The sequence below is a fragment of the Bacillus rossius genome, chromosome 8, assembly GCF_032445375.1.
Source record: "Bacillus rossius redtenbacheri isolate Brsri chromosome 8, Brsri_v3, whole genome shotgun sequence".
In the NCBI taxonomy this organism is placed as follows: domain Eukaryota; kingdom Metazoa; phylum Arthropoda; class Insecta; order Phasmatodea; family Bacillidae; genus Bacillus; species Bacillus rossius.
In genome coordinates this window covers 57,398,918-57,422,722 of record NC_086336.1, presented here as the reverse complement: position 1 = coordinate 57,422,722, position 23,805 = coordinate 57,398,918, and the positions used below count along the sequence as shown (strand labels likewise).

The window sequence follows — 23,805 nt, the reverse complement described above, 5'->3', positions numbered from 1 at the left end:
TGCAAGGGTTCTGCGTGTCGTATTGTATTTTACAAGAGGTTTTTTTAATTCTTTAGACGCCTACATAATTATATTTTTTTAATTATTTTTTAACACGCTTTAAAGGTTTTTTTTTTGTTTTGAAAAAAAAATCAACCGATTCACAGAAGTGTAATTAATAACGCATGGTAACTCTGAAACTGTTGTAAAAAAAATTACCAGAGTTAAATTTTTGAGTTTAATCAGTTATAAGTGCATAGCTTTCATGATTAATCAATCTAATTAAACAAATTTAAGTTTTAGCAGCAGTTGGCAGCATGTATGACGGAAGAACGGAGTGTTGTAAATCGCTCGGCGGCTGAAGGACGGACGGACGCAACTGCCTCGCGCGTCACAGCCTTTAGGCGCAATGCACAGAACTGGCGTGCAGTTTCCACGTCTATAACACCCCTCTATGAGTTTGTAAGCAGTGACACAATAGTTTTATGGTTGGAATATTCAAGCTGAAGAATTCCTGCACGTACTTATCCTACTTATAATATTTTGTATCACATTTTTCATACCTAAAAACCGCCCTTAACCTCTGTTTTTGCCCCTTTTCATTTTCCAAAAAAATACGTGATGAAAAAAGAACAATAGAAGGATGATATCAAAAGAAAGTGTAACGGCTCTTAAATGCTATTCGAAGAGGCAAAGATTGTATGGTTTTATTTTTAGTGTAATTTCGTTTATTAAAAAGATTTCGGTGTTGTTTTTATTTTAATATTTACAATACTTTGTAATAATTATTCCAACAAAATATTGTAATGAAAACTTTTTTTCATTTTTACGACAAAATTTTGTAATGAGTCTGTATAAAACAGATACATTCAGAACAATAAAATAAAACGGCTAGCATTTGTAGTTTAAAAGTGATTCCAGAAGAAATGCATGATGAAACAAATTATATTAACATATTCTAACTGATTTCATACTGATACAGACGTCGTGCAGAAATAATGACATTCCTTGTATTTCAAAAATTAAAAAAATTATTCTTTTATGTGATTTTAAATAATTTTTTGGTCAAATTTCGCTTAATTTAATGTGATGTGTGATTTATTGCATCTCGATTTTTCATGTTGCGTTGGCATGTTTTATCCCTGTGTTATTTAGTTTTCATCACTATTCACCAAATAATCTTGTCCCTAGATATTCGTGATGACGTAGAGACCTGAAAAATTCGCGGATTCATTTCGCGATAGGATAGAGTCCAAATACTTTAGACGTTATTTTGCTTCAGTGATTGGACCACAGTTTATCTCTGGGCCAATGAAAAATCTTTAACAGAAGAATTAGCGAATCACGATCATTCCAGTCAACAGGTGTTACGAGTCGGTAACCAATCAGCAGATGTAATTTGCACGAGTGCATGGAGGATCATGGAGTCTATCCTTTAGGGATTTGAAATCGCAAATTTTACAGGTCTCTAGTGATGAGACATACTGTATTTAGTAAACATCGAGCGGTCTGTGATTGGCGGGATCCTGCCCACCGCTCGGCGGCCCAGCCAGGCGAGGGTACTCAACACGCGACGCACGCCGAGGTAAGTAGTAGAACACCTCGGGTTCTGGTCTCGTGGACGACAGTTCTTCAGCAGAACACCTGCAGTAGTTAAACATGCTGTAATTCTGTGTTCACTGGCATGTACCCCAGTTGAGGGATCGGCAGCCCGCGGCCCGCGAGCCACATGCGGCTCTTTTCACAGGATTTCGCGGCTCTGCAACTGACTGCGCTGCCACAGCACAAAAAAAAAATGCCGGATAAAATGAAACGGCCCAGTCACAAGACCTCACCTCAACCTTCGCACCTACCATCGCACCGCCTGCCACTGCGCTCGCCAGCTGCTTCTATAGTTTAATAATTAATTAATTAAAATAATTGAGGTGTTCTTGTTTTATCAGTACAGCTCTATTAATGACTTTTTTTTAATTTACGTGGTTTTTTTCCCTGAGTAACCTTTATTTTTTAAGACTTTATGTTAAATTTGTGAGTAAAATATTTTGATTTTATCTGGGACGTTTTGTCGTCTTGAAATTCCATGTATATACAGAGAAAATACATGTTGCAGCTCTCTAAAAAAAAATTGGAGAATCCGTTTACTTAATGCCTGGCTCGTCTTACGAGAGAGTATGCCGATCCCTGCGACTAGAGCTTTAGGGTAAACGATATGCCATTTCCTCGCAGCTTGAGGGTGTTTGAGAAGAAGCTAAATGGGATACTCGTCAATTAATCTCCGTTTTGTCATAAAAAAGTACTCGTGAGTAAAAAGGTTTACAATGGCAGTTTAAATTTACTACAGACCCACTTTACATTTTCACATAATCGCCATTCGTTCCGTACACTTTTCGTAACGCTGCACCAATTTCTTTAATCCTCTGCATAAAAGTTATCCGCCTGAAAATTAAACCAGTTAAAAAAAATTGTATTTTTTTGTAATTTTTGCTGTAATTTTTGACCCATAATTCATTAAATCAACCGAAATGAAACCCTTTCCGTCCCAAAAAAAAAACTGTAGCCATCATTTTTCGACTCGTGTACGGAGATGGCTTAAAAGTTTTCACGGTTGTTTACTGAGCGCCTGTACCCAGGCTACACGCATTGCGTATTCGAAGTCCATGATGCCTAGGGTCGAGGCGTCCGTTCTATTCTGCAAGAGGCGAGCTTCTATGCAGAGGGGTTAAAAAAAAAAAAAAAACTGGTACAGGCTTTACGAAAAGTGCTCGGAACTGAATGGCGATCATGTGAAAATGTGGAGTAGGTATGTCGTAAATTAAAAATTGTAAGTAAAAACTTTTTTTTTTTACGATTAAGTTATTTTTTTTAATGACCAAACGAAGCTTACTTTACGAATATCCCTCGTACAGTAATTTGAAATCGTGCAATTAATACATACGTGGTGGCGATACGAGGTGTTGTCTGCAAAGGCTTTGGTTTGGCTTGTTTTTGAGAGGGGTGGAAAGAGGGGGGGGGGGGGAGGGGTTCCTTGCCCCGGGTGTAAACTAGTCTAGTCACGGCCACCCCGGAAGGACAGAAGACACGGCGTCTCTCGCGACGCTCCTTTCACGTCGCGCCGAGGCCGGCCTCCCAAGGACTCCCCGCGGGGACATGAAGAGATCGCCCACGCCCGAGGGCTCTTGGCGCGTCGCAGGTCTGTACGGAAGAGAGCTCGAAGGGCGACGGCAGGACGGGGGGGGGGGGGGGGGGGTTGGGTGTCTGCTACTCGTCTTCGCCGATATCGTCCGGGTCCACAGCACGCGCAGGGCTCGACTGGAAATGAAATTTGACGCAGATGGGAGCTCCTGATGGCCAAGAGTTTAGCTAATCAATCACGTATTGATCAATATATAAGTAGCGGCCATGCAGATTTCGCGAAAAGATTTTTGAGACTAGCTGAAAGTTAAAACACTGTAGCGTCGTCTGTGTTTCGTGATTTGGGTGGGTTTCTCCGATATATACATATCGATTGTAACAACACCAATCACGGTAATCCAGTGCGGAAACAAACGCGTCTTGAGTGGCTCGGCCAAATAAGGCAACGACTTCTCTCGCAGACGGCCGCCAATCACAAGGAAGAAACCACAGGTGGGGGTATACCTTGTTGCAGTCTAATAGGTGTGCAGATCTTTTCGCGAAAAATGCCTGCCCCTATATATAAAGTTTTTTTTTTAAAGGTTAGGATGGTTTCCAAGCAGTGACTGTCCAGCTCTAGAGCTCGGATTCGTAAAGCAAGGTTTCGCGTGTTTCAGTCACAGTGCAGAAACATTTTTTTCTTTGTCTTCTTTTTAAATTTTTACGATACTTACGCCAGAAATGAACCGAAATAATGCATAATGTAGAGTATATATATATATATATATATATATATATATTTCCCACAAAATACATGCGGCGTCATTACATTTATTTATTATTTATTACGATTTCTCATTGGAAAGCTATTCGCAATCCCAAATTTTCCACATTAAAATAATTACGCCCTATGCATTTTTTAAAAATATAAATACGAAAAATACGATAGATCATGCATTGTTTCGGTTCATTTGTGGTGCAAGCATCGTAAAAATTGAAAAGAACGAGGAAAAATAGTTTCCGCCCGAGCATTTGACACCGCGACCCTCGCTTTACGAATCCGAGCTCTTGCCGCTGCACAACAACTGCGTGGATATCACGCTAACATAAAAGACTTAATGTATTGACCAATCCGGTATATATTCAATCATAGAACAATGCGACCCTTTCGAACGTATCACATAAAAAAAATGAGCTATCAAAACTGTATACTGATAATTGTAATGATAATTTGAAAGATTTATACCCTTTCCAAAGGGCAAAAATCTCAATGAAAGACATTTTGAATTCTTAATTTTCTTGCAGTTAAGATAACTTCTGTTGTAAATAATGTATTATTGTTATTTCATTGATGAGAATTAATTTAAAATTGGAAAATTTAGCTATTATAATCTTTTTTAAGTTTCTTTTGTCATGTGTTTATGTTTGTGTTGTCCCTTTTTTATTGTTGTGTTTATCATTGTGTTTTGTGTATGTTATTATTTCTTTATGTAATATTTGTTAAGTGCCCACCTGTTAGAGGCTTTGACTGTTGGTAGGTACTCAATTTTTTTAATATATATATATATATATATATATATATATATATATATATATATATATAGTAGAGTCTCGCTAATCCGGACTTGTCCGGACCGGACCCTGTCCGGATCACCGAAAGTCCGGATTAACCGTAATCAACTTTAAAATGTATCAAAAACAAGTGTTATAGGCTAAAGAAAAAATCTTTATACTTAAAAATCAACTGTTTTATTATAAAGTACTTAAAAAACTAAGTACATATATGTAACTTATAAATAACACAATACATTAAATTTAAAATTAATTTGCATTTAATTTTTCGTTGAGTTTGAGCGCGAACGCTTGTAATGTTACGCCCGACAGCGGAACGCCTTGTTCACGTTGTTGGCAAAACCAAATGTACAAAGCCTCGTCTAAAGTTTCATTTTTTTTTAACGTGCTTCTTTTACCCAGACTGTCCTTACTCACCATTTTGGCACAAAAATATTCAATTTCTTTCCGATTTTTTTTTCCAATTAGAAACAGTTTGTTTTCCCGCTCCTAAATCTTGCGCGATTCTAGTTAATGATTCACCCGCATCAATACGAAATAAGACTTGGTGTTTTTGCTCCATTGTTACAGTTACTTTCTTACGTTTAGTAGCCATTACGTTGCTCTTAATAAGTGCACACAATACAACACTCGCACTGAATAAAAATAACTGTCACGGGCACCTATCACCAGCACGAGTAACCATGACTGAAGGGAACAAAATAAAACAACTCGCAGATATAGAGTGAGTCACTTCTTGGAAAACAGACGATGAGCAGAAAACTAGCGGTAAGACTCCCAGCAACTGAGGGCAAGAGGACTTTCTCTTAGAAATGAATTTTCTTATTTTCTTTTGTCACAACATTCTTTTTCATCATTTTTTTTTTAGATCCGTCCGGATTAACCGGACGTCCGGACTAGCGGGGTCCGGATTAACGAGACTCTACTATATATATATATATATATATATATATATATATATATATATATATATATATATATATATATATTCCCTAAACGCTTGGCTCTCAGGAGCCCCTGCGTGTGCTGTGCACCCGGACGACATCGGTGAAGACGAGCAGCCGACCTCCCCTTCAGAGGCAGGGGGGTATTAGCCTCTGGATGTCTGCTCTGAAGTTGAAGTCCCTCTGGTTAGCAAAACAAATCGTAGCCACGTAAAGGCCATTCTATAAATTCGTTTAATAGCTTTAAAAGAACTTGCAAGGAAGAATCGTAATAAATGTTATCAATAAGTAATGTAAAACAGAGATTTTAACAAAATAATAAAAAGAATAATGTTTTGTTAATCAAATGGGAAAGAGGAAGTGAGGGATCGTCATCATTTTGACATAAATCATTTAAATGGGAAATATTTCATACACATACACTCCCTTGCTTTTTTTTTTACCTTCATGGTCTGAGGAATCAAGACTTTCCCCGAAATATTATGAAACTTTTACAAAGACAATAAATAACTACCTACGTACTCAAGTATTCTAATACTGCCAGTAATTTTATTTATATTTTTAAAATAAAAAATAACTATTTGAATTTAACAATATGTGTAGGTGTTAGTAGCACTCAATGTAAAACACACACACACACCGCCCGCCCCCCCCCCCCCCCCCTCACCGAAACACACACAGTTAAAAAAAATACTGCCTACGGCATTGCTACCACTGTGCGTCTTCCAGTAGTACACACGCCACTCCGGGACCCCCAGCATTTTATTGGTTAGGGGAAAGTCCGCGGAAAAGTTTAGTGCACATCTATTTTTTAACTACATTTGGCAGATTCAAAATCAAACATACGTGCAAGATTTTTTCATCACCCCCTTACAACCATATATATATTTTTTAAAGTAAAATTTGAAATTACTTGAAAACAGCTCGAGACATTTGAATATCTGTTATCTAACAGGATTTAAGGAATATCGAAGTAATGGTAGTTTTGTTCTCACTCCCTGCTGATCTCTTCACCCACCCTTCATGCCTACAAGAAGTTAAAAACATAATATTCATCCATTCTTCCCTCCTCGCTGTTTCACCCCCTCGCCCATCAGTCGCGACGGAACTCACCCTTAGCAACGGGCAAAACCCTCCCTCCCCCCCCCCCCCACCCCGAACCGAGGGGGGTGCGAGATTCTCACGCAGCCCGGCCAGATATGGGAACTCAGAGATCAGTGGCTGACGCGAAAGAGGGGGGTAGGGTGAGGGATAACGGGGATAAATATTCTTCTGTCGAAGTTACGAACAAATTTGCGCCGGAGGTTTAAGTTAAGGCGGTATGTTACCTTGCGTGATGCGATGTTAGCTCTTTTTTTCAACACCAGAATTATTTACGCATATTGAGAATGATGACGTATCAGTCCAAGATCCTTGTTGTTGACAAAAGTTTCTGATGTGTAACATCTTAGCACTCGGTGTACGGCATTTGGTGGGAGTGATTTCGTAAATGCGACGGAAGTTAAAGAACGGAAATGCGTAACAACCACGGTGCTGCCATCTGTGGCGGATGGCGCGAACCAAAGTTAACATTTCCAAAGGGAAACTTTATAGTATTAACTGTTTAATGAATTTTAACAAGATGGCAACAGTATAGCCTTTTTTTTTAAGTCTTTTGCACTTTTATCATAGCTGTATCATTTTACAGTTTAAAATTTTCGCTATACAAATCGAATGATTCGATAGTCGACGTAGCTGCTCCGGCAGTGAATTCTAGCGGCAGGTGCGGAAACTACGTGTGATTCGCGTCCAGATATGTAGTTGGAAACACAATTTGCATATATTTATCACACTCGGCATTATTAAAAAAAAATCCTACTTTGAATTTGGTATCCAAGTTTCTTATTATAAGTTTATTTGCAACATGAGAAAACACGAATTTGCACATCACCGGCTAGTAGCCTACTGAATGCCTTTCTCATATTTTTTATACTTTTTTATTATAAAAAAAACTGTTCACCGAAAAATATTATTTTTTTAAATTTTATTAACTTTAAAACTTCACATTTGAACTACGTACATTTGTACGTTTACAGCACATTTCATTTACATTGGCTCCTTCGTGAATTCATCACGGACTTAACAGATAAAACAAACTTAAATTATTGAATAACATTATATACAACAAGGAGAATTAAAAAAAAAAAAACTTGTTTACATCAAGAAAATTAGGACACAATTATTTTAACTTAGACACCAAATGCTTGCAATACAAAGTAGGAATGAATATGTACACAAACGTGTCTTTGAATAAATTAAATTTTATTTTAATACGTACGAACTCTCAATGAAGAAACTAATTTAGGGCGCCAGAGGAGTATAACATATGAAATGAAAATAATATTCATTAAGAAAAATTATAATACCTATTTTATTCAATTTCAGTATGAAAAACCTCGAGTCATATATTTACACAAAAACAAATATGATATAGCTAAGATAGTCCAGTCTATGGTGTTTCTTGCCGAAAGTCTGAATATTAAACAAAAATGAATAAATATATTTAAACAATAAAATGTATTAGATTCCTTAAAGTGTTCGACACGTAACAGTTTTGGGGTTGCTCCGGTTTGCTCACGCGCGAGATTCCTAGCTGCAGGACCACTGGACCTGTGTGTAGCTATTTTGAAATAATTTGTGTTTAATTTACTGATCTCTGCCGAAAATTCACTGTTTATATAGTTTATTAGGACATTAATACTGGTCCGAACAATGTTTATTAATATTAGCTGTAAAATCGCGTTGGCGTCCCTACACAATGACGACGCCGGCCATACCTGAGAGCTGGACGATTAATTACCGTCACAAAATTCGTCGTAACTCACGGAAAATAAATGCCTGAGATCTGCATTCAACGTCAGGTCAGCTCAGCCAATTTCTCTTGTAGAAGACGTACTTCTCACGATGCGAACACAGAAAATAAACTCGCCAGGTATTAATATTCCCAGAGGGAATTAACTTCACTATACACTGAATGCGTCATTTTTCACTCTCTTCTCTCTTGATTAACAGGCACTGTTAATTAAAATCGGCCAATCACGGCCGTGACACGTACGCGTCCTTTGTAAGTAGGCCAATTAAACGTCACTTTAAATCAAGCATAGGCCCGTCGAAGCTGTTCCAGAGCCGTGCGATTTATTTGCATCAGCCGTCGTCATGACGACGCAGAAAGAACTGCGCGCGCCGCCATGCGAGAAGCAAAAACAAAACACTGCCGAAAGTCCGGGAAGCGGAATTAACAACCTCGAACGTAAAATAATAAACAAGCAGTTTCAGTTAGTCTGGATAATACCGTAGTATTACAGATAATTACATCAAACTATATATGCAGATTTAGACACGTAATGATTTAATTTTTTTACGATTGGAGGACACGTGTGGTGTGGCGGTGGGTGCGAGAGATGGCCGTGTGAGGCGTGTGTGCGGGGGGTTTCGCAAGGCGCTGCCGCGTCCAGCGAGGTGGGATGAGGGGAGGTAGGGGGGAGATGTGGGAAGGGTGGGGGGAGGGCGGGGAGGGGCGTGTTGCGTCGCGTGACCCCCGCGCGCGCAGATCCCCGGCGCCCAGCAGGCACGAGGCCGGCGGCATTCCTCGCGAGCCCCGCAGAGCCCGCCCGGGCCAAGGACGGTCAAGCGGCGTTTGTTTCCCCCCCTCCCACTGACCCGACATCTTGTTTTCCTTTCTTCGATGTGTAAACATCCCGGCTCTCGGCATGCGGCATTTTGGCAGCAGTAATTTAGTTTAAAAAGAGGGGCGAAAATGCGTCACAAAGACGACGGACCCACGTGTAGCAGTACAAACCCGTACATAGTCACTTCCGTGAAACATCAGGGAGATAAAACTAACGAACTTGGTGTGCCAAATGAAACTTTTTTTTGGTAGGGAAACTACCCTGGATTATATTTTTGGTAAACTAAAATAGTCACGGTAAGAAGTTATCACAAGGTTAGGTTAGTTAGGTTAGTTGATAAAATGGCATTAAATGATTATAATAACATATTATCCTTCTTAAATTCCCGAGAGGCTTAGTAGAGCAGCGGTTGAGCGCGCAAGGATCGTGGTTCAAATCTCGTACTGGAAACAATTTTTAAAAAATTTAATAACTTGTTTAACATAATAATATAATAATGTTGAGTTACCTCAATAATCTGTAGTTTGGTTTGTAGGAAGTATTTACAGACTGATTTCAGTTGTTTGAGCAAAAAACAAATAATAAAAACAGATACTTAGTGTTATAATATGTGCTTTAAGATGTTTAAGGTAAATATTTTAATATGGAAGGCGATGCTAATGATAAAGAAGCTTGGTTTTTTTTTTAAATTTATTTTAAATCCTGAAAGGGAGCGACCCAGACCCCATGGAAGCTACTTCACTGCCCAAATTGTTTTAATTGCTGGCCCTTGGTTTCTCTCGACGGGCCCGTGCGACCACTAACCTCTCGGTCCGACCGCCAGAGCCGGGCATCGAACCACGGACCCGCGCGGAGCTCCAGTCCCGCCGCCTCTGTCCGTGAAGCCAGGTACTGTCCAAGCCAGGTATTGGTCGAGGTGAAAACAAAGTGCATGTTGACGGACTTTAAGAGCGTAGGATTTGATTTTATATGTACCACAGAGAAAAAGGTTTGTTTGAATCAAACAAATATTTGTTTGTATATGGCGAAACAAATATTTACTTGCTGTAACAGAATATTTCGTTAGCTTAACCAAACTCGGTAAGGAACAAAAATAATTTGTCACACCTAACCAAATATACAGTTCAGTTGAAAATAATATTTTGTTGGGTCAACAGAATCTTTCCTACTACAAAATATTTGTTTGAATTAACAAATTATATTTATTTCGCCATATACGAACAAATATTTTGTTGAGACAAACAATCCTTTCTCTCAGTGTATATATACACACACACACGTGTGGTTTCATTCGGGGCTCGAACCCGCGCTATGCAGAGGGTAAACTCAGAAAATAATGAGGTTAAAAACTGACATAAATGATATCCAGGAACACGTGAGTTAAAATCCCAGTGGAAGCAGTTTCAATTTACACTACTCCTGCCCCTTACAATTTGGTAGTATTAACACCTTAATTATATACCTTCGCTAGACTGCTACTCGATGCACTAACTTGTGATTAATTAATTCACAATGTGTATCAACACATTATGATTTTAAAGGAAACAAAAAATATATATACCAGCCTAAAGACGTTCAGTTTGATACCCCCAACCAAAAATTAAAAATATTGGTAGGAATAAGACTAGCCTCAAAATATAAATAAAATAAAATTATTGATTGAAATGAAGTAATAAATAACATGAAAAATAAAAATAAAGAAAAAATAAATTAAAACAATACATATAATGATAAATAAACCACTAGCCAAAATCATTAATTTACAAATAAAAAACTTTATAAAATAAGTGAATAAGAAATAACATCACAACAAAAATATATCTAATACTATTATATTTTTATGCTAAGTTTCAGGTACAGACTGGCAATCGGGTGGGCAATGCAAATGGTAAACACGATTTCACAGTGGTTATTTGTTGGAGGAATAAAGTCGTGGCTCAACCGCCATGTGTTTTTACACAAAAGTCATCATTTTTGTTTTATATATACCAATTCTTTTGAATAATTCATTTTTGTAAATATTGCGGTGTTCATTTGTGGTAATTTCTTTTTTTCGGTATTTACTTTACATTATGTGATAGTGTAAAACCTTAAACTGTAAAAATGTCACGAATAAGTCCCCAAGAAATACCTTCAAGTCTGCAAAAGCGTAGATACATACAACAGGCATAACGAATAGAAAACCTTCACGCCACAATGACGTTCTTGTATATAAATATATGTATTGCTCACTCATTCACGTCAAAACGGCCCATCAGTTTGCTATAATTTGCGCTCCAACAGTCTGTATATGGGGTCATGACGAAGAGCAAAGAAAACCTGTCGACTCAAGGTACATTCTAGGAAACAAAACGTCACGTCACCGCGTGCTGAAATCATCGACGCGTACAGATGCGTACAAACCTCTACGATTATTTCCTTAACGTATGGTCTTACACGCCGAGTTGATTATCTCTCTTTTTATTGTCTTTACTGTTGTTTAAGTTAATCACGATAGCTGTTTTGCACTTTAGGTTTTGTCTCAATTTCCTCAATAGATATTTACCTAAATACTAGGTATCTCATAGAGGCAAGTGTTCATGATTATAATCTCTTGCGTGACCTTATACAGTTTGAAAATACCTTTTAGTAAATACTAGCAACCCACTCCGGCTTCGCGCGGATGCGATCTACTAATGTGGAGTCATTTCGATTAAATACGTAAGTACTTATAAGTATCAAATTACATAATAGTTTTAGCATTTAAATATATTGGCATTGTATTAAGCAGAAATTCTTAGAAATAGAAGTTTCATGCATGGCATTCCATACGAATACCTATATATATTAGTTGTTAATTTCGTTATTTCTAAACCAATCAGGCAAGTCATATTTTAAGGAATTCTTTCAAATTTTTTATATTTATTTTTAATCTTTCTGGCATATTGCAGCTCCGTCCTCGTAGCGTCTATTGCAAGGGACACTCTAACCTCCCCCCCCCCCCTTTTACCTTTTTACACACTCTTCATTCACATTTAATATGAATGTACTTGACATGGGTAACCTTACGTTGGTTACACTTGGTTGTGAAAAGAAAGCTCCAGTTATCGTAGCGAGATAAAATATACACAAGTTTTTAAGTTTGATATTAAACTTTTAAACACAAAATGTTTCATCAAAATCGGTTCAATAGTTTTTTTCGCAATGATTAAACATACAAACAGATAGACACACCTCTGTTACAGTTTTATAATAGTACAGATCTCGTGACCAAATGTGTGACTCAACATCAAATTCTATAGAGCTATCGGAATAAACTTACAGGAATATCTCTTAATTAGTGGCACGATAATTATACAACCAACTCGGTGTGTGAGACCGAGTGGTAGATTCTCAGTGTGTATCAAACCATAAAGGAGTATAACTTTCAAATACGTTACGTAATTTAGATACACAAAGTTTTTTGTCCTCCAAAACATCCAAAACCGGCTTGGACCGACTGCTCTGCCTGATGCACGTGCGTAACTTTCTTTCCCAACGCAATCGCTTTTAATGCTGCCGATAAGACGAGATCCATAAGGAATACACCGAGGCGAGGTTATTATTTGTCCGCCTGCCGAGAGAAAGTGGCATTACCCGCCGTGGGGTTTCCTTCTACTCCGCGGGCTGCGAGCCAGGGTCGTAACACCGGTCGCTCCGCTGTTTCTTTGCAGTGGCGACGCGACGTGACCACGGAGCGCGGGAGGTCTTGTTTTGCTCCTTGGTGCAGGCTGTCCACAAGGAAAAAAATATTTCGTACCAACCTAGGCGAGAAAAAAGTACTAGATTTGAAAAAAAAAAAGTACTAAATTATGATTTCTTATGGTTTTTTTTAACAATTTAGGAAGTTATTATGACATTGCAATGCTCGAACTTAAATATCACACCACACATACATTCATTCCATAGTTTTTTAAAAATAATTACGCTTAATAATAAAACATATTGGAGTTACTGTAATATTATTATATTAAAGAAAAATGTACTAGATCTGTACTAGGCCACTAAAAAACTTATGAAAGTACTAGATCTAGTAGGAAAGTACTAACTGTGGACACCCTGCCTCGGTGCGAGGGGAGATCACCCGGAACGCCGAGCCTGCCCGGCGGCGAACGACCATAATCAAAAAGTACAACGATTACAAAAAAAAATTGGTTGTCTGTAAAGTCGGTTTACGGACGATAGTTTAACGTGACAACGTCATAACAAAACATTGATGAAATGATTGCATACTTCTATGAATAAAATTGAATCATTTTTATTGTGAAATGAAATATACAATTTAATTGATAAATTTACTTTTATTTGCACTCATTAATCCAAATATGTTTATTACTTAAACGAAGAGATTATTTTAACTATAACTTTTATACACGTTTGATATTTAACTTCTTCACAATCTGTGTTAATTCTGTTAAGGATAGGACGATGATAGGAAAAGGATAGGAAACGAATGGGAGTGTTTCAAATTTAATGTGCCTCAAAAAAGTCAAATCGATGGTTGTTCCAATCGAGTGGAAGAGAGATAGATGCGGCGCAAGCGTACAATGAGTGTAACGGGACACAGCGTAACGGGACAATGTGGGTAACGGGACACTTTTTCGTGCGTGCAGCCGGCGTTCATCGATTTATTTGACGTTGTCACGTCAAAAAAGTGAGCTAGTCTTTTAGTGCTGGCCAGAGATGTGTACATCTAACCCGTGCATATTCATAAGTTTTCATGTTGGCAAATACCTACACTTAAAATACGAAATTCGGACACGAAATTCAACGTAATTTTTTTTTAATAATGCCGAGCGTGATAAATATACTCAATTTGTGTTATCAACGACATTTCTTGATGCAAATCACACGTATTATCCGCACCTTCTGCCCGAGCAGCTACATAAACCGTCAAAACTTAAATTTGCAGAACAAAATTTTAAACTCTATGATGAAACGTTTCCGATCAAAACGTAAAAAAAAAAAAACTTGACAAAAAAACTAAAACCCGGCTTTAGACCTGATTTTCAACAAAGAATTTTTTTTCAAAATACTGCCCATTTTATTACCATTCATTAAACATTTAATGTTGTAAAGTTTCCCTTTGTATTTGGAATTATGGTTCGCGCTATCGCCACAGGTGGATAATAATTTTTGATATCCTGCGCCGTTATTTAGAAGTGAGTAATAATTTTTAATTCATTTTTATTTAGAAAAATGTCTTCTTTCTCTCTTTCTCTCTTTCTGCCGTTATATCTCTTACGATATACTTACGAGTCGAGGTTTGAATTGCCAAAGAGGTTTCACTTTTATCACGTGACCTGAGTTGCACGCGCATTTTTATTATTATTATTATTTCGCTTTGGACCACGTTTTCTGGATAATCTCCATGGCAACGGCTGCAGCATTGTTTATGATGTTTTCTTTCTTCGACTACCATGGCAAAGGCGGTTGCATTGTTGACGCTTTATTCGTCTCCATAGAAACGGCTACTGCATTGTTGATGACTCATAATATTCACGTTGGGATCATAATCCAGTCTTTGCAAAAATTACTATCTTTGCCATCATATCGAAGTACGGCACTGGTTAATTTAATGTAATTTGAAGGCACTTAAAAAAAAAAGGCCGTACTTGGTTTGCATTTCTTACCGTTTATCTTAGTTCCAAGTTGATATTCAAAATTATATTCATTTTTTTCCCCCCTCCGTTCGAGGCACGGCAACAGAGTACCCGCGAGGAGGGACATGTATGATGAGTTCTGCCTGTTGACTGCCGTAGCGAAGCACGGGTGCATCAGCTAGTATGATGATATAAAATGTTTAGAAATGATGAGTACTATTCCGTGACTAAATCTTGGATAGGATGTTTTCTAGGGGGGAAAACCCCACTTACAAATGAAAAAAAAAATTCTACAAGCGTCCAACGGAGCGAGGTAACGCAGTGGTAAGGCACTCGACTCCATTCCAGAGGCCTCGGGTTCGAATATCGGTCCGGCCATCTTGTTTTGGACTTTTCCGTGGTGCCCGAGATCACTCCGGACGGGTCGTTACCACAACGCCGAAATACCATAACGCCGAATGTCAAAATTGTCCACAACGCCGACAGCTAGAAAACTGCTGTGTACCACAACGCCGAAATAACAACTGAATGAATTTGTGTGAGTTTCTTAAATGCACCTTAACGCCGAAATACCACACTCAAACCTAACCTTACCTAACCTAGCGTAATATAACCTAACCTAACTTAACCTAGCCTAACCTAACCTAGTATAACCTAACCTAGTCTAACCTAACCTAGTCTAACCTAACCTAGTCTAACCTAACCTTTGTGGCAGTCCTGCAATGACATTTTTCTGCGTTAGTGTATTTCGGCGTTGTGGTAATACGGCGTTGTGGTACACAGCAGTTTTCTAGCTGTCGGCGTTGTGGTCAATTTGGCATTTCGGCGTTGTGGCATTTCGGCGTTGTGGTGCGTCCCCACTCCGGGCTGGTGCTGGGACGGTCCCTTATTCGAGCCGTCGCCGTCTCTTAACGACCTCGCCGCAGGTGAAATGTACTGCCCGAATCGGGCCTAATTGCCGGCGTGACACTCGCCGTTTTCAAGGCCCCCCGACCACTTGGACCACACGCGCCGTGTGCAGAGCTCCAGGAGAAACCACGTGACGTGAGAACTTGTAATAGGTGGGGGCCTATTAGGGATTGAAGGAAGACCAGAGCCTGGCTAGGACTGCGGATTACGTGATTGGAGCAGTTGGGTAATCAAGGTAAAAGGTTTCAGGTACACAGACATTTTATTCAAATTCAATATTAATTCAAAATTAATATAACGTCAACACTTCTGACAGTGTGGAATACAAAAAGGCCACCAAAAGGGCCACCGCCTCACTGACGACTCGATTAAACTTACATTTCTCCCCTGAGGTCGCACACGCACGAAGACTAAGTCGAAGCTCTCGGACTACATGCTAGTGAAATTAACAACTGGTCAGCTACTGCTGACAACCAAGCCTCACAAAGGCTACCAATAGAAGAAGGCCCTCCTCATGTCTGGCTTCTGTTTTGAAAATCATTTGAGAATACGCTGAAGGCGGCTGAGTAGATCGATCTCCTTCCGTATTTCGCTTTAAAACTTTAAAAGTGAAAATAACTAAAACGCGTGTTTACAGAGTAATTTATTTATCTTCATTTGCCATACGATTTTATATTTATCATACAAGACTGCGCGCCAGTTCGGAGTCTTGCGCTTAGAGGCGATACCGCGCTAGAAGAACCAGCGAGCGTCGCACTTATCATTCCGCTTCACTCACTAACACCCGTGACTAGGCGGGGATGTCTTTAGAAAGTCGCAGCAACATTACGAGTGCTGATAAATCAATGCCAAGCAAAGTTCTCACAAACTATTAAAAGCACTTCCTTTGCCACGAATGATTTATCGCCACATAATTGTTGCTAATTTACAATGTTGCAAACAAAATGTATTATCGACATGCACATTTACAACAAAGTATAAATGCTTACACTGTGATTTAACTAAAACAACTTTCTTCACTATTAGTTATAATCAGTATAAGGAAAAGTTTGTGTAACAAGCCAAATAATTGTAACCTCAAAGAAGTAGGTACCTATTACGGCCCAAGTAAACTAAATACATAAAATAAAAATTTCATTAGTAATTAAATGTACAATTAATTTTATTTGAATTTTTTTTGCTTGTCATAAATAAAATATACTGCTGCCGTTTTTCGAACCCAAAATTGGGAGAGTGTTGAGATCAAGGGTCAGAATAAGCTTTAACAAAAGTAGTTGACGTTTGAAATGTAAATTCACACATAAAGATACGCCTTAAAAGGCCCGGTAGGAAGAAGTAAATAACATTAATTTTACTGAGGAAAAAAAAAATATTTTCTTTATAGTTCTCAACAACAACAAAATGGAAACTGTTGCGTAATTTGAAGCAGCTGTACAGTTTGTGCTGGTTAGCACGGAGTGATATAGATCTCACTCGCATTTTATGTTTCATCTCAAATTTTCATAACACATATCTACAAAAGTCCCGAAACTTTTAATAATAGTCGTCAATCGCGTAATTTTCTGCAGCTCGAAAATCTGGCGAGGTGACCCGACAGAAATGCAAGAGAGCTACCAGCAAGTCCCGTAACTGCTCGTGACGCCAAGGAAACTCGCATGCACTGGAGCACTGGGACGCTCAAAGGTCCCCCGGGCCTAAAGGTCAAGGAGCACTTCACCTCGCGTGTGTGTCTGCACACGGCGAGGCCTCAGGCCTAACAGCTTTGAGCGGTGGCGGCCCTGGGACATTTACTTCTGCAAAGCCCTGGTTCCTGGGTCACGAAGGGCTTTTAACTGTTAGTAACTTTTTTATTTATCATTAGTTTCAGGCATAGGCGTGCCCAGACATTTCCATTAGGGGGGGCCCTGCTAAATTTTTAAATCAGAATCTGAATTTAGAATGTTAAATAGCCTAAATACATTCACTCATTGCCGTGTTTATATTTTTGTGCAGTATCAACGAGATATGTTTACTAGTTAATATTTATGTCCATATAATTTTAACAATCTTGAAAATATGTTTTTTTTTTTTTTCCATAGACAATGTTTAAAGGGTACTTACACATTTTTCCCTCTCGATTTTTCCAATAGCTTGGTCCAAATCTACCTTGAAATGAACTTCTTTTTGTGACTGCAAACACAGCAATTCAGACAACCAATCTTTAACAAACCTCTTAAAAAAATTTTTTTTGCTTGGCCATTTTAAGGGACCTCATGGTTTAAATAAACTAAGGTGGCTGTATTTCCAGAACGATAAAATGTTTAAAAATATTGTTAATTAGCATGCTGAAACCTGAAAAACAGTTTGAGTGTCCCAGTGCCAGGAATATACGAATATTAACGAACGCATTAGAGAAAATGCCGATCTGAGTGATTACATTAGGGGGGGCCATGGCCCACCTGGCCCCCCCTGTAGGCACGCCTATGGTTTCAGGGCCGGCGCGTCCATACAGGCGAACTAGGCAACCGCCTAGGGCGCCAAGTAGCTGGGAGGGCGCAGCACGACACATAACAGCTGATATAATATGTTTAACGATTATTGAAACTAGATGAAAATGGATTTTTGTAACAGTTTGGAATGTTTATATTGATATAAGTAATTATTCAAAGTCCACGGTGACCTGTTTATGATTTGTAATAAGTAAAAAATAAAGAAAAAAACAAGCCTGCTTACATTTGATTGTTGACAAAATCTTAGGCTTACGTGATGTATTTGAGGCAAGGACAATTTTTTTTTGGGTGTCCGGCGAGGGGGGGGGGGGGGATTAAGGTTTTTCGCCTAGGGCGCCAATTTACGGCCCTGATTAGTTTCCATCGATCTTTCACAGACTTAAAGAACCAAGGCTGGGAGATTGTTTACGTTTATGTGCGGAATACAATTCGTGATCAACAGGAAACTAATGATGAATAAAAAGTTATTCACACAGTTATAACCCCTTCGTGACTTTCGGCCCACCATTTATTTCTGAGAGTGACTTTACCAAGGGATGGAAGAACCCTTGGTGGCCGGGGGGGGGGGGGGGGGGGAAGGTTGTAGAATAGTCGCCAGAGGAAAGGCTCCCGGAAAAATTTGAAAAAATAAACTCATTCAATCAACATTTTCAACCCAACCAGCAACTTAAAAAAAATTTAATTTTACGTTGGTTTTGCTAATTTAATTTTACATCTTAAAAGTACAAAAATGAATAAGAATAAATAAATAATTTTTACGTAATGTATTGAATATGTTTCTACAGTTTCATGACAACCATTTTACTTCACAGGCGCAGGGGCTCCAAGGCCGGCCACCATTTTTTTTTTTTAATAATTTTTATTTCATGTGTTTGTCTAGTGTAACACTTAAAAAAATGGACATTAATGTGAAAAAAATTAAAATTTATTAGCACGTATACTCAAGTGCTGGTCAATGCAAATTTCAATTCATTTCGTATTAGAAAAACTTGTTAAGTGTTTATTGCCACGTACAATTACGAAATACCACCGGAATTTGATCGTCAGCATTCATAAAACTGTCCTGAGGATAATTATTTATCAGGAAAGAATATCAAATTTTAAGGGGAAAAAATTTTAGCAAAGATCGCAGGCTTTCGCGGCCATTGTCCAGAGTTGCTTGGCTTCTGGGTTGTAGCCGCGTCCAAGGCGAATATGTCACCGACGTTTCGGTCGACCTTGCAGTCGCCATCATCAGGGAGCAGTTACCAGACCAAATACCATCGTAGAAATTTTAAGTTCCAGGTTGGCTTAAAATTTGGTTTGAAAGAGATTTTTTTTAATTTTCCTAGGGATGGACCCGCAAAGTCTATAACTGCCACCGTACAAGTGCGTCGGTACAGTACAAACAGAGCGGAGCCCTGACCAGCGTTTCCCGAACAACCGGGCCCAGACTCGTCGCTCACAAATATACGAATATGTTGGACTCGAACCATTAGACCCACGCTCCCCCCCCCCCCCCTCATCAAGCAACGGAACCACTCGCAGGAACGTAACATTGAGCGCAAGTAATCAACCTGGTTCAAAATCTAGGTACATGCATCGTAGGTGACGTTCGAAGTTAACAACCCAAAATTCATACTTGGAATCTGACGTTAGTGTGAGGTCTCACGGAGTCCCGCCTAGTTAGGAGTGTATTTCGTGTTCGCGCCTCTAGCGAATGTGTCGCCTCTGAGCTCAAGGATGTGGACCGGCGCGCAGTCTTCTCGTCGTGCGTGGGGCAACCTATGAAACATGAGTGGTAACCGTAACATTATACTGCAGGGAAATGAAGACAAAGGTGTGATGCAAGGGAAGCCTAATAATGTACATCAAGATCTGTCCCTGCCAAAACACGCCCGAATATTCACCTTCGACCAACCACGGGTTTATTTATATATATATTTATATTTATATGTTTATTTTAATGTAGCTATACTAACCTAACTAACCGTCCATAGTGTTTTAAAGTGTTTTAATGTAGCTAACCTATCCAGCCACTTTTAATATTTGAATTATTTGTTCCTGCGCAAAAATAAAACAAATCCCGAGGTTGGCCGAAGGTGAATATTCGGGCGTGTTCGGGCAGGGACAGAACTTGATGTACATCTTAGGCTTCTCGCAATGCAAGGCCCTTTGGTGCTCTCAAGGAATATTTACCGGACGTTTCATGTTAAAAAAAAAAAAATATTCTAAAATTAGGCGTTTTAGCCATTTTCACTCTCCTATGAATTAAGCTTAAATACGAAATACGGAAAACGAACTACTTATCCGCCCTCTACGCATTCTCAAGTGCTGTTCGTAAACAGACACCGCTCTGGCAGCGGGAGCAGTTTCCAATGGGAGACCTAAGATGCACATCAAGTTTTGCCATTCCCGATTACACCCGAACAATTCACCTTCGGCCAACTTCGGGATTTGTTTTATTTTTGCGCAGGAAAATTAGTTCAAATATTAAAAGTGGTCGGTTAGGTTAGCTACATTAAAACACTATGGACGGTTAGTTAGGTTAGTATAGCTACATTAAAATAAACAGAGAAATATAAATATATATAAATACACCCGAGGTTGGCCGAAGATGAATTGTTCGGGTGTAATCGGGCAGGGAAGGAACTTGATGGACATCTTAGGCTTCCCGTTTACCAATCGCGTGTTCCTTTCCTGAAGATCTGCACTGCGCGTGGGCGGTCGCGCGACTGGACCGTCAAATGGCGCACAGAGCTACAATATTTCTGGAAAGTGTCTGTTCGATTACGAACAGGGGCCTTTCAGGAGGAAGAAGCAGGTAGGGGGCGAAATACCCGGGACTTTGGGCCCCCAGCGTAGTTTCAAAGTTAAGTTTGCAATGCCTTGGTTTACCCTGATACGACGAAACTCAAGCGTATATTGTTAACAGACACTTTAGGAAACATCACAAGTGTGCAATAAACGCAGTTCACGTTTACCGTTATGGTTACGGTATTTACAGTCTTTAATTTTTTTTAGTTCTTGGGCTTGAAAATTGTACATGTAAATAATACAGTGCACTGTTAAAAATTTTCACCTTAAATTAACTAAGAACGCTGGTTGTAAATTGTCCAGGGATCTTCCTAAAAGTATCGTTATCTTTGTAAATTTACGAGTACAAATTCACTTACGTTGAACATAACTCCACAAGAATAATCTTAGTTTATACGAAAAACATTTTAAAAAAAAACTGGTTACGACTCGTGCAAAAACTAATTATTTCTTTCACGTATGCGTTCAACTTTTTTATACAGAAAAACAGAATTCGGTGATTCAAATACAGCGTAGTTTCTAAGAAGATCCAGTTTTCTAAAATGTTTCTACTTAGAGGTGAATTCTTCGTTGATAAGTCAGTAAATTTACTGTAATTAATAGTGTTGGGGCCCTTAGTTTATACAAGTTTCGTTTCATTGTTCATGTTTAACATTTTAAAAAGAAAATGAACAAGGCTAAAACGGGAGTTTCGACGGGCGTTATTAGTTATTTAAAATTCTTGACACAGCAGTTTGGTAAGTGGTACAGAAAATTGCAGGGAGCCTTTATCTAAACATTCAAAATAATATTATAGGGTCATCGCTTAAAGGCTAAATTTTATCTTTCGTTCCGAATTTTACCACCGGAAATTAATCTGTTACCTAATAGCTGTCAACTGTTCCTGATTATAACATGCGTGACATTTGAAATCTTGTAAACAACGTTTTAACACAAAATACAAAAGAGCTGTCACAGTGAATTTACCTGAATAGCCCTAAAATAATTTAAATGACAAGAAAACTAAACTATCGTGTGAGTGTTCATTTGAAGCTCTGCATCCCGTTTTGCAGCATACGTTGATGAGGGCCCTCAATGACCGTTCCTGTCCTTTAGGGGTGTCTCTTCCATCTGTTTAATCCCCTCCTCCCTTCTCCACAAATATCATCTCCGAAATCTGCCCGCACTCGGAGCAGATTTGCAGGCAGTACTCTATCAGGCACAGATATATCAGTGTTTCCTTTTGTCTCAATGCATTAAATTTAGGCCTACACATGCTCAAGAAAACGTGTTTCTACGGTCATGCAGGGTGACATTTTTGTTGAATTTTTTTATCCTTCAATTATCCCCCCTCTCGGGGAGGAAAATTTTTTCCGACCTCTTTTTGATTTTTGAAACGAATCCAATAATTTTCGAGTAATATAGCATCAAACTCGGGAAAGTACGTACGTGAGCAAGATATATATAAACATCTACCACAAAAACAAAACAAAAAAATGTGTAAATGTGACCACTATTTTGAATAGTATTGTGTATGTGCACTACCCAACGTGATAATATCGATAAAATAAAAATAAAAGAGCTTTATGACTAATAAATATTTTAAAGATTTGAAATAACGATTTTCGGGAAGAACGAAAATTGTTTTCGCTCCAAGCTGAAGCATATACCTCGGAGCATTATTCGGAGGGTTGGTATCCGCAGCGACTCACCTGCTCATCAGAACACGCCCCATGGCCGGGGACAGCTGACTCCCAGGAGACGCGCGCGCTCGTGTTCTGTCTCTCTCTCTCTCTCTCGTGGCACCGGTGCCGGCGGCTGCAAGGATCTGCGGCCAACTGACCGACATCCTCTCCCGCGCCGCGCGCCAGCCCCGCGCACTTTCTCCCGCTTCCCCCCTCCCCCGTGTTCCCCTCCGCGCGGAGACGCCGACCCTCCCCCGACGCGTCCGGCAGGACTTCTTCCGCCGCCATCCCCTCCCCGAGACGCCGGCGGCGTGACGTCAACACAGCAGCAGCCTGCGCCTCGCTGCGCTCTCCACACACCACACACTCACGTTCTTCATGGGCGTCGAAAGGATATATTTTTTGAGGGGGGGACTTCAATTGATTTAGTTGTTGAGGAATATCCATCCCCTGGGGAAAAAAAGCGGGGAAAATTTCCCCCGGGAAAATTTGGGGTTTGAAGGTACAACAAAGGTGGTTTTTAGGCATTTTTCTTTCCTATATATTCTAATTATAGTTGGTTGCAATATATAATTTATTTTTTATAAAAAATATTTTCAGAGAACAAATTATTAAAAACACAGTTAACATATCTGCTGGTGCTATATCCACACAAAATCATTAATTTAAACATCAGGAGAAACCTGAATGTTACACTTAAATGCCGCAGCAGTATTAACAATATTTCGCACATGTACACAAACATAAGTAATAAAGTGATTATATTTACTATTATTATAGGAGGGGACGAAATTGAAGACTTTTATTATTGGGGGGGACGTGTTCACCCCCCCCCCCTTCCCCCCCCCCCCCGGGTTGCGACGCCCATGCGTTCTTTAAGTGATTCATGCCGCGGGGAATTTTCATTTAATACAATTTTTTTTTACACAAGCCATTGCAGTTTTGCACTGTTGTTTGTGCCCGATGATGGGCAATTGTTTTGTCATAATAAACCTACTGTGCTGTCGTCGTCGTGTTATCCATAATACCTGTTTATTTACAACGTGCTCGTA

General features: G+C 39.2%; 1 protein-coding gene across 1 annotated transcript in view; it reads right to left on the bottom strand.

The window, feature by feature from the left end:
• The window catches only part of LOC134535003 (probable oxidoreductase PXDNL), a 145,000-nt gene extending 122,107 nt beyond the window's left edge, over nucleotides 1–22,893 (bottom strand). Inside the window, exon 1 of the mRNA XM_063373810.1 lies at nucleotides 22,781–22,893. Within this exon, the coding sequence (XP_063229880.1) occupies nucleotides 22,781–22,803 (23 nt within the window). The 5' untranslated portion in view covers nucleotides 22,804–22,893. The remainder of the gene's footprint in view (nucleotides 1–22,780) is intronic.
• Nucleotides 22,894–23,805: the final 912 nt, after the last annotated feature.